Source organism: Lissotriton vulgaris, chromosome 7 (assembly GCF_964263255.1).
Source record: "Lissotriton vulgaris chromosome 7, aLisVul1.2, whole genome shotgun sequence".
Classification (NCBI taxonomy): domain Eukaryota; kingdom Metazoa; phylum Chordata; class Amphibia; order Caudata; family Salamandridae; genus Lissotriton; species Lissotriton vulgaris.
The window spans coordinates 1076303024-1076315529 of NC_141695.1; the positions used below are offsets into that span (position 1 = coordinate 1076303024).

At 48.0% G+C, this 12506-nt stretch overlaps 1 protein-coding gene across 1 annotated transcript in view; it reads left to right on the forward strand.

The window, feature by feature from the left end:
- The window catches only part of NME5 (NME/NM23 family member 5), a 110703-nt gene that overhangs the window by 17774 nt on the left and 80423 nt on the right, over window positions 1-12506 (forward strand). The window contains exon 2 of the mRNA XM_086928850.1: window positions 5048-5197. Within this exon, the coding sequence (XP_086784976.1) occupies window positions 5054-5197 (144 nt within the window). The 5' untranslated portion in view covers window positions 5048-5053. The remainder of the gene's footprint in view (window positions 1-5047; window positions 5198-12506) is intronic.

The following is a 12506-nucleotide window of genomic DNA, read 5'->3' on the forward strand; positions in this document are numbered from 1 at the left end:
GAAAGAGGAAGAGCGGGAAGACCGCGAATGATGACGAGCAGACACGTCAGACATGTCGAAACAGCGAATAGAAGCTCCTCGATAGAGTCAGGAGAAGAATGGGAAGAAAAAAAAGTAGAACGACTCTACTTCATGTCGGACGCTACTGCTGTGTCCTCTGATGAAGGCGGAAAGCAAGAAAGCATCCGCCTTGTGGACAAGAACACGATAAAGAAGATGGAGTCTGTGACCATAGGCGTAGGACCACACAAAGCAACATGTAACATCATGTGCGTGTCGTAATAAGAGAAGATGGAGGTGAAACCAACGCTGAAGCCGTCCAAAGTTGAAGTATTCACATGGGGGTCAGGAAAACCAGTGACAAACATGGGAAAATTCACAGAGAACCTAACATACAAAGTCCAAACGATAAAGGAAGAGATTCACATGCTGAAGGGTGACATTCCAGCACCGTGCTTACTGAGCAAAGTCACGGCCCAGGTAATGGGCCTCCTCGAAATGATACAATATGTCATAGAAGAAAAGCATCTTGAAGAATACCCCAATTTACTGCAAGGACTAGGGAAGCTAAAGGGGCGCCAAATAACGCTGCACATCAATGAAGCAGTGAAGCCGATAGCTCAGCACCACCGGCGAGTGCCAATACACCTGCAACCGCAAGTAGAAGAAGACCTTGAAGTGCTGCTCAAGCAAGATATCATAGAAGCAGCAGGAGGACCGACGCCCTGGGTGTTACCAATAGTGACGGTACAGAAGAAAGACACATCCAAAATACGAATCTGTGTCGACATGAGAATTCCGAACACTGCGATCGAACGTGAGAGACACCCTGGACCTCACCTTGATGATATGATCAGCAGCCTAACAGGCACAAGACGCTTCTCCAAACTAGATTTGTGCAAGGGATATCACCAGCTAGAGCTCGACCCTCAGTCCAGATACATAACAACATTTTCCACGCACCTAGGTCTGTTCCGATATAAACGGTTGAGTTTCGGAATAGCGTCCGCTGCTGAGAAATTTCAGGAAACAATACGGCAAGTAATAAGGCCGGTGAAGAATAGCCTAAACTACAGTGATGATATTCTGGTGTTTGGCGTCAGATGAGGAGTACGACAAGGCGTTGCGAGAGGTGTGTTCCCAACTGGAACAGGCGGGGTTGACCCTGAATGAGAACAAGTGTGAACTGGGGCGAGACAAACTAGTATTCTTTGGCCACATCGTCTCCAAGAATGGAATGCGGCCAGATCGCAGCAAAATGGACACGCTGGAGAGAGCGAAGCAGCCAGGTGACATTGCAGAGGTGAGGTCATTTCTCGGCCTTGCCAGCTACTGCGCACGATACATCAAAGACTTCGCCACAGTGAGTGCACCCCTGAGAGAACTGACAAAACAAGGCCAGAGTTTCACGTGAATCGAGGACTGCAGCAGAGCTTTTGAAGAGATAAGACATGCTGTGACGGCAGTAGATCACCTGGCGTATTTTGATCCGCTGCTATGCACTGAATTGACAGTAGATGCCAGCCCAGTGGGTTTAGGGGCAATACTGGCACACCACAGACCAGGCAAAGACTCACCAAGATGCGTAGTAGCCTATGGAAGCAAGAGCCTATCAGATGTCGAAAGAGCGTATTCCCAACCAGAGAAAGAGAGTCTGGCGGTAGTGTGGGCATGTGAACACTATCACATGTTCATCTATGGGAAACGTTTCACAATAATAACGGATCACCAAGCACTGATAACAATTTATGGAAATCCTAATGCAAAAATACCGCCCCGGATAGAGAGGTGGGGGATACGGTTAATGGACTACAATTTCAAAACAATACACAAACCAGGAAAGGAACACAACCCGGCTGACTACATCTCAAGACACCCCCTGCCACATGCATCGGAGACAACCACAATGGCGGAGGAAGACCTAAATTTCGTACTGAAACACAACACACCGGCATCAATAACGATGGAAGAACTGGAACGGGAAACGAAACAAGACCCTACCATGCAAGCAATACAGAAGGTGAAAAGACAACAAAGGTGGAGGCATGTCAATAACAACAGCATCCTGGAAGAAGGAGTGATAAAAGAGGAACTTCTGGCATTCAAAAAGATCCATGTAGAGCTCTCAGAAAGCGAAAATGGAATAATGATTAGAGGCACTAGAATAGTGATGCCCAGAACGCTGCCAAGGCAGACGGTGGAGCTAGCACATGAGTCACACCGAGGAATGGTAGCAACCAAGAAAATGCTACGAGAAAAAGTGTGGTTCCCGGGACTTGATAGCATGGTTGAAACAACTGTCATGCACTGCCACATCTGCCAAGTGACGGGGCCACCATCCAAGCCTGAGCCACTTCAGATGTCTGAACTGCCGAAGGCAGGGTAGACAGAACTGGCAGCTGACTTCTATGGGCCCCTGGAGACGGGAACTTACCTGTTGGTGTTAATAGACGAGTTCTCCAGGTTTCCAATTGTAAGGCAGGTAGCGTCATCCTCGGCAAATGCAACGTTACCAGTCATGGACGATGTCTTTGCAGCATGGGGATCACCGCAGACATTAAAGACTGACAACGGCCAGCCGTTCTCAGGTGAAGAATTCAGAAGAATCATGGAATACCTAGGGAGCCACCATCGGAAGATAACACCTCTGTGGCCACAAGCAAATGGGATGGCCGAACGATTTATGGGAACGATCACAAAAGCGATACAGCGAGCCAAGATAACGCAAATATCGATAGGGCAAGCCCTATGTCCGGGATTACCGGAACACTCCTCACAGCTCCACAGGATGGTGCCCCGCAGAACTAGTGCTGGGACGCTCGAGCAGGACCAGACTACTGCAAGTGGAAGCGATGACCAGCATGGAGCGAAGCAACATAGCTGTCAGAGACGAGGAAGCAAAGGCAAAAATGAAGGCGTACGCCAATCGGAGGAGGCACACCACTAAAACAAAAATAAAAGAAGGAGATACCGTGGTAGTGCGGCAAAGACAACTGCGGAAGTCAGACAGCGCGTTCTCACAGGATCCTCTAACGGTGACGGAAGTGAGGGGACCAATGATAACAGCATCAGCAGGGCGATATCACATCACAAGAAACCGTTCGCATTTCAAAGAACTGAAGACAAAGGAAGAAGAAAAGCAGGCACCAGTGCTAGAGGAAGTTAAACAGGAGGAAGAAGCACAAGTGGACAACCAAGAAACACGGCCGAGAAGGGAGTGCAAGAAACCACAGAGACTGATTGAAGAGATGTAAAGTGACGGAGGCCTATGAGGAGGAAGATCTCTCTCTCTCTCTCTCTCTCTCTCTCTCTCTCTCTCTCTCTCTCTCTCTCTCTCTCTCTCTCTCTCTCTCTCTCTTTCTCTTTCTCTTTCTCTCTCTCTCTCTCTCTTTATCTCTCTCTCTCTCTCTCTCTCTCTCTCTCTCTCTCTCATTCTCTCTCTCTCTCTCTCTCTCTCTCTCTCTCTTTCTCTTTCTCTTTCTCTCTCTCTCTCTCTCTTTATCTCTCTCTCTCTCTCTCTCTCTCTTTCTCTTTCTCTCTCTCTCTCTTTATCTCTCTCTCTCTCTCTCTCTTTATCTCTCTCTCTTTATCTCTCTCTCTCTCTCTTCATCTCTCTCTCTCTCTCTCTTTATCTCTTTATCTCTCTCTCTCTCTTTATCTCTCTCTCTCTCTCTTTATCTCTCTCTCTCTCTCTCTCTCTCTCTCTCTCTCTCTCTCTCTCTCTCTCTCTCTCTCTTTATCTCTCTCTCTCTCACCACAGACAGTGTCCTGGCAAATATTGTTTTGCAACAAGGGGGGAGATGTCGTGCCCAGACAGTGGGAAATAGGATCCTGGGTCTGGGGCAAAGGGCATGGGACACCGGACACCACTTCCGGTCAGGAGAGCAGGGCGGGAAACAAGATGACCAGCAGGGCAAGGGGCCAGACGTAGATGTATGCTATGCCATAAGACATAATAAAGGTACCTTATAATCAGCCACCGCGTCCTGTGATCTCTAGGGGCTTGAGGATACGACAGCCTCATAAGACACTCAATATCTAGAGCTATCCCCGCTCAATCTGGGGTCAGTGTGGGTACCGTAAACAACGTTATTGTTCTGCAAATATCTATACATTCTTAAATATTTTTTAAAGTATATGTGCAACAGCTTAATTTTAAGAAATAAATACGAACCAATGGCATCCCAAAATGTCTATGTTTTCATACCAAGCTTACTAAAACACATATTAGGAGAATAACTGCTGCTTTTTGTGAGTGTCTGCCTTTAACAAAGCTTGTTTACGTACACTAATCAGAGATCATCAATGAAAGAGAACAGCCAAGGGAACTCGAATGTTTAGAGTAAGTATTCAGGTAGTTTAACACCACTGGTAAGTTCAGTGGAGTAGAACATAGTGAAGTCAGTTGCATTTGTGTCTGCTTCTTTTGTACTTTCCTTGATCGTGCCAATGTGTGAGCGAAGAAGGCGGATGTGTGCCCCTTCCAACCAAGGAATATATGTCCTAATTTATCAGAGATCGCTGCTATGCCAGACATTGACTACTATGTCAGTCACCACTGCAGAATGTAGAACTGCGTAGTGCGCTCATTTTTTATCTAAATGAGGATAGCACTGGCCTGAAGCAGTGGTTGAAGGGGCCTGGCACCGGGTGACCCATGGCTTAATGATGCTGGCCCACAGCTCCACTCTGTGTGTGTTTGTACATGGTATTAACATGAAGTGTGTCAAACATCAAAGCTGTCGTTAGCCAGAACTAATGAGGGAGCTCAAGGAAGGACTGATTTTGTAGGCACCTGTTTTAAATCTGTATGTAAAGCCTTTCATTGCAACACCAGTATGATTTTGGGGAAATTAGTAACCCTTCTCTGTTGGGCCTCTAGAAAAACGCTAGCTGGACTCCTAGATGCTGCTAAAAGTGTTTTCTGTGTTATGAAAAAATACAAGGCAGCTTTGAAACCCGATAGCGTGGATTTCTGAAGCAGCGATATCATTTGTAATGTCTAGATTAGAAAGTAAATGTTTTCTTGTCATCCTCAATATCACAGGCCGTAATGCATCCCGCAAACATGGAAAAATGCATGTCAGAACCGCAGATTTATGTCGAAAGAACTCTGGCTCTCATTAAACCAGATGCCATTCATAAAGCAGAAGAAATTGAAGATCTCATTCTGCGGTCTGGATTCAGCATCGTTCAGGTAAAATCCTTAAAGAACATCTTTGTGATTTCTGTTTGTCATTCAGATGAGTATGTCATAATGAATCCGGTGTCATTCTTATGCAGCTGTTTGGCTGCCTACATATGTGTGCAACACAGAGACCACACTGTTCACGAGGACATCGGCTTTGTTTTCAGTAAAACTGCCGCCTTTCCTCTTCAGCTGTTGTCTTATGTGAAGCCTTATTTCTGAGTGATGCATTTGTGATGTGTTGTATGACGTAAGCAATGATGTTTTCTGTGTTGTCATGTCATCAATGATGCCATGAACAATGCACGGCTTGGTGCTGTCACTGTAGCCAGATGACACACTCTGCACCCAATATCACTGCATGCCGGGGACAAAGCATAATGCCACTGCATGTGGTGGTAGTTGGGGTTGAAAAAGTAACATCACCAAAGCGCAAGGCATCATAGCAAGAAGACAGTGTTTCCAAAGCAGGCTGCCCAAATCTTGAAATCAAAAAACAGTTCAGTCTACACTGGAAATGTAATCTGATGAGGTAACTTGTAGCCTGATAAAGCCCCTAACGTTTCCCGACTAAAGATGTTGCATTCCCCTCAGTAACCGCTCATGCTGGGCTACTATGTGATCAGCCTCACTGTATGTGTTGCACAGTTTTAGAAGGTGCACTGTTCAAATATAATCGAGGCAGCCAGTTAATGGAGATGACACCTTCGACTCTGGTAGCACTGTAGCGAGTTTTTAGAAAGTGGGTTATTGGTTTGGGAATGGGTACCCCTTCCAACACAATAAATGTCTGGTTATGCCACCAAACATTTCTAAGAAAAACTGTCCTCATTTATTAGCAGGCATGGTATAAGCACCAGCAAATTCCCAGGGAAATGTGATGATAATATTGATCATTAACAAGACTTTGATGGGAATCCATCTCTGGACATTGGGTTGCACCTACTGTTACTGGTGTTTATGTGTGTTGGACTATGAGCATTGTATCAAAGACTGAAAGGTATTTTACCTTGCACTTAATTATTGGGCAAAAGTCTTATCACTTCAGAGTATAAAGTTTACTCAACAGTAGACCCCCAGGTTCTTTTTGGTTGTTCATGTTAGATATAGGGGATTTAATCTGGGCAGGTCTTTAAACTTCCCTGAGACCCTCCTACCCTGCGTGTTATATGCTTACACCAAACCTTTCCTGGGTCCCTCATCCAAAATTGCTCTGACCAGCCTCTATCTGGAGGAGCTCTGGCTTTTCACCTAGCCGTTCCCCTATAAATGATGATGTATCTTCCCATCTGTCGGTACTGGAACAGTTTTTACCTTTTGCTGAGTTTGGAGCCAGAAAGATTAGAGTTGCTCTTTGAATCAGTGGTAGCAAAGGCTGCTGTTTGTTTTGCCCGCTGGCCCTGCCTGGTGTAATTGCTGCTAAGTGTCTACTTGCTGATGACACCCAAGCGTTCCTGCTGCAAGGGGCCAAGCCACTGTTTTACAGGAGGAGGGTTGTTAGCATGCCAGCTCAGGATGTGTATTGAGGAGGGGGCGGGGTGGCCTGGGAACATGGCCGACAGGACGTGAGCTCCTGGCCAACCAGTTGATAACGTCCCCATAATCCTACATTATCCCGTGCATCTGAAGCAGCTGTGATGCGCCACAATATGCCCTCGTACAGTACCTGATTGCCATCTGTGAATTTATGCAGAAGTGGAGTCTTTCATCTGAGTTGCCTAGCTGGGCCTATGGCATGTCTGCAGAGTCCCGGGGGGCGAGTGCAGAACCTCAGCCCCTACCTGAGACGAGTGTGGTTGATGTTGACTGTGCCCACTCAGGGCGAACACTGATAGTGGGAATGACATTGGTGGACTGGGAGCCCGTGACACAGCTGTAGGTGAGAGCTGCTGGGGCCTGCAGTACCTCTGACAACTGGCTGCTGTCCCCGGCTGTGGCCGGTGCTTCCCGGTGGGTGCCTACAGACATTGTACCAGTCCTCTGGTGGGACTCTAGAGAACCCACCAGGACTCTTTGTGCACTTGAGGTGCCGGGGGCACGTGCAAGCATATCTGCTGGTGGCTGTGCTCAGACCTGGCATGGAGACAACGTGACCCGGCCTGGTGGCGACGCAAGCCGCTGCAGACACCAATGGGCACATTGAGAGCAATGCCCTAGTGGGACTGGTGAGTGGGTCTGCTCCTCCGGGCTCTCCTCTGACACCTTATGGTCTCCTTTACGGCTTGGGTGCACATGCTCCTCAAAGCACCTTGTGCTTTGGATACATCGGTGAGTCCGGCTGTTGTAGTTCTAATCGGCATGTTCAGCTGCCCTGCAGGCATGCTTGTTCCTCCTGCTCTGCATGGCCCCGGCCCTGGGGAGCCCCTTTGCCTCAGACGACGGCAGCCGTATTACCTGGGGGGCTCTTTGACCCTCCCTCTGTGCATACCCTGGTCTTGGAGGAGCATCTCAGCCCCTTGTCACCATGGACTGCTTCTGTGACGACCCATCTCTGGAGGCTAAACAACCTGCCCAGCGAGGCCTGTTCTTGGGGATTCCCCTGATCACACGCCAACTTCGGCAACTGTGGTGTGCCCCTTTACAGCGTGGTTTCCCTGATGGCAGTATAACGTGACCTTAGGTTACTGCCCGCTGGTTAAGTCACTACCCGGCTGCGCTGTCTGCAGGGGTATTATATCCTGGCATGCTTGAGGTCCTGCTGAGTCCCCTCCCTACCTGTTCAGTTGTGGGGGGCTGGCGGGCCTACCATTTCTCCCCTGAGTTGGTTTGTTGTATTGCCGTGCAGGACCCACATAACTGGAAGATTCTCCTGGACTTGGAGGGCACTCTTCCCTGCTGTACATCATCAAAAGCCACAAGGATGGTTTCCCGGGGGGGGGGGGCCTCCTGATGGGGAACGCTGACAGGGCACTTGCTGGGCCCTGTTGTGGTACTGACGATAATCCTGACCAACTGGCATCAGGGCTGTTAGATTTGGGGGTCTCTAGTTGGCACAGGTAGGCACTTGTGACAAATAGGGACCCTTGCCTCTAGTCAGGATAAGGGGATTACACTCCTAAAATAACATCTGCTCAACCCCTTGGTAGCTTGGCACGAGCAGACCGGCTTATCTCAGAGGCAGTGTGTAAAGCATTTGTGACCACATACAGTAACCCAGTGACACTACTACAGATTTACACCATACAAGGTTTTATATAAAAAATAAGTACACTTTATATAGATTTACCATAAGACCATAACAACAAAAATACACAATACCGTTACTTTAAGATGGTAGATTTAGCTTAGTTACGTTCAGTTCTTATGATGCAACACTTTGCGTCAGTGTACCTTAGGTTGCGTTGCGCTTGCACGACAAGCAATGTCGCAGCAAGGGAAATGCAGCAAAGTTCAGGTGCAAAGAAATAAAGACGTGAAGATCTTCCAGATGCGGCATGCTTCTTCGGGGATGCGAGTAGTTCTCGGTTCGATGCGTGGACTACAGCGGCGACCCCCTATTCCCAATCCTTCTCAGCTTGGGAATAGTCGCTCCTCAGTTTCTTCAGGTTTCTCTCCTCAGTAAAGGTTTCTTCTTGTAGTCCAAAAGTGATCTAATTTCATGGGATCAGGGTCCCAATATTTATACCCCAAAATCCTTTTTTCTCTGAGGGGAGAAGGGCATTTGCCCAGTCCAAACCAGTTCTGAAGCACTTCTCCTTTCCTTTCACAGTGCAGGACAGATACATCAGCTGCACCCCAGGAGGTGGAGCCAGCATTGTGGAAGGCAGGCACAGCCCTATTCAAGGTTCAGGTGCAACTCCTTCCTCCCATCTAGATCTCTCTATTCACCACTGAGCTGACTCATTCTGTCTCTTGGAATCCCCCAGCCCTGTCACTCACAAAACCAGACAAAGGAATACACAACCTAGCAGAGTCAGGCTTGAAAGGTTAGACAAGCAAATACTTACTTTCTAAAAGTGGTATTTGCAAACACAGAATGTTAAAACCAACTTCACTAAAATATGTATTTTATCATTCTGAGTTCAGGCATACTAAACTCAAATTTCTACCATGTTCTGAGTCAGTTAGGATTATAAAATGTAATAATTCTAACAGCCCATTCTGGCCTATGGAGAACAGGTAGCCTTGCAGTAGCGAAAAACAAAAATAGTTGTAATTCGCTATTAGGACATGCCACACACATAAGGGATTGTCCTACCTTATACTTATAGTGCACCCTGCCCTTGGGCCTACCATAGGGGTGACTGATATGAAGAAAATGGAAGGTTTAGGGACTGGCAAGTGCACTTGCCCAGTCAGCATGACATTACAAGACTGCACACAGGCTCTGCAATGGCAGACCTTAGACACATTTTACAAGGCTGCTTCTGTGGGTGGCACAACCAGCAGCATTTGGATTTACACGCCTTGGGCACACTCAGTGCACTGTACTAAGGTCTGACAAGTAAACCAAATGGCCAAACATAGAACCACTGATTAATACATCAATTTACAATGGGGAGCATTTGCACTGTGGCACTGGACAGCAGCGGCACAGTGCCCAAAGCATTTAACACCAGCAAAAATACATGAGGCAACAGCAACAATGGAAGGGGGACCCACGCCAATGGTGCCAGGTCTAACAAGGGCCATGCATGCACTGGTTCTGATCCTTCATCCCAGTGCCCCTCAACCTATACAGGGGTGCACGGATGGCTATTATACAGTACAACACACTGAGGCAGCCCAAAGGTTGACAAGATAGTCGGACATCACTGAGATGGGAGACCTGTGGTAAGGGGCTTCTGAGCTGTCTAGGACAGACCTACATGCAGCCATACAGGGCTCTTGCACTGCATTGGAACACCAAATTATTACTGTCTCTATAGATGTCAATTTATTAAGAGCATCTCTCTGAAAAGTTACTGATAAAGTCACCACTGCAGAATCTAACATTGCGACCCTTAAGGGGGGAGGTGGCAACCCTAAAATGCCAGATGGCCACGATGACTACCACTGCAGTGGAGCTCAGTCGGAGGGCAGATGATGCAGAAGGCTGCTCCTGTTGCAGTAATATCCAGGTCCTGGGCTTTCCTGAGAGGTCAGAGGGCTTCTCCACAGAATGATTCTTGAAAGACTGGGTCCAAACAATCCTGAAACCATGGGGCCTCTCTGGCCTGTCTGTAATTGAAAGAGCACATAGGGCTTTGATACGAACGCCATGCCCTGGAGCTCTCGCCTCCCTCAGGGCCATCATCACTAAAATACATAATTATCGGACAGAGACTGCATACTGAGAGCGGAACGTGACCAAGAGGTCCCATACTGTGAAAACAACATAGTTGTCTTCTCAGATTATATGAAGCAGGTGCAGGACCAACGTAAATCCTTCAAAGCCGTCAAACAGAAATTGAGATCATTGGCTTGCGATATATGCTGCTGTATCTAGTGAGATTGAAAGTCTTACTCAATGATAAAGCCCACTTCTTTGACCGGCCAAAGGAGGTATGGGAGTGATTGGAGGTTAGAGATGAACCAGCGGTCTCGCACACTGGAGGTAGCCAGCGTCGGGCCTGGGGCACATGAATTCATGGAGGTCATGGCCGGCCCAGCCCTGGGCTCAACAATCCAGACTTGTCCCCTTTGGTACCAGTGGAGTTCAAATCAGGGAGGGTGGTGCTATGCACCTTACCCTCGCAGCACCATCGGAGGAGGAGGGAGTCTCTCCCACACATATGTCTTCAGAGGGGGCAGCTTTGAGGGCCCGAGCCCAACATCAGACATAATTCCGGATCAAGTCATCCCAGATCAAGAGGCCGGGGATCGATGAGGGTTGGCACGCTAGCGCTATTCTTGGGTGCAACTAGTTTGAGTTTTAAGAGCAGTGTGTGTGTGTGGTGAGTGGTTTGTTTTTAAAACATTTGGGCATGCCCTCCTGAAACTGTGCTTCCTGTTAATAGGGCGGGAAAGGATGGACTGTTCACAGCTGTGATTCCTCTGCGATGGGGGGTACTTGTACTTTGTCCGAGGGATTTTTTGTTATAGATTTTATCACAGAGATAATTGCACATATGCCTGGCTGGTGGAGGACATGCTGGTTCACATAACTAATTGGGACGCTGTTGGACCGACTGGGGTGTTGTGTCTGTCCTGGCACAACTGTGGGTGGGCTTCGTTAGTCACTTTAGTTCCCCGTGGGTGGGTGGAGAGGGAGGTGTTTTTTGCTTAGTTTGTGCACAGGTATTGTGATTAAGTTGGTACAGCACCCAATGACGCAATGGGTGAGAAAGCATCCTACTGCAAACTTCTAGGATGTTGCTGGGTGACTATAGAATATTCACCTGGAATGTCCAGGGCCTGGAGACCTACGTAAAAAGGTATAGAGTACTCTCTTATTTGAGGCACAACAAAATAGAAATTGTGTGCCTCCAAGAAATGTACCTGGACGGCACTAGGGCCTTAAAACTAGCTAAAAAGTGGGGGGGTTGAGTTTACCACTCTCTTATTCGAGGTATGCACATTGATTTGGGTTGGCGCAAGGGGTCCCTTTTTCCCTCACTTACACGGATGCTGATGTGTGTGGCAGGTATGCCCTAGTGCAAGATACCTTGGACAGTAGGGAGCTGACCATACTGAACTCCTATACCCCCAATAATGATGACCCACAGTTCTTTTATATTATGCAGGACTTGATGTCCTGTGCTGTGGACTCTCCACTGATATGGTTGAGTGACTTTAACTGTGTCCTGGACCCTCACATGGATAGGCAACCACAGAGGACTGGGATGAAACCTCACATGACTGACATCTTGCTTTAGGTGAATATTGGCCTCCAAGATCACAGTAGCCTGGCTCACCCTTCATCGCAGACATTCACATGTCACTTCCTGATGCACAACACCTACAGCAGACTAGATAGGGTGCTCATTCAGGGACTTTCACAACTAGAGGACACTGAGGTCAAGCACTTGGTGAGGTTTCTGTCTGACAACTCCCAGCACCTCCCCAGCTGAATTTGGGGGGTCAACCATAGCCTGAGGCAATCCTGGAGGCTGCTGACAGACATACTGGAGGACCCAGAAGGGTCCAAGGTTTTGGTTTACACCCACACAGAGTACCTTGATGCAAACTGGGCCTCCACTACACATAGATTCAATGAGTGGGAAGCCCTAAAGGCTGTACTGAGGGGCTCTTGTTTAGGTCTTAAATGCGGGGTGCCTTGCCAGCTCCACATGGACAATCGTCAGGAAGAGACGGACTTACTGGGTATGCAGTCGGCTACAGTGGCAGTCCATGCAGGTAAGCGCGGTGGGGTAGGGGGTGAAAGTGTCAAACAACA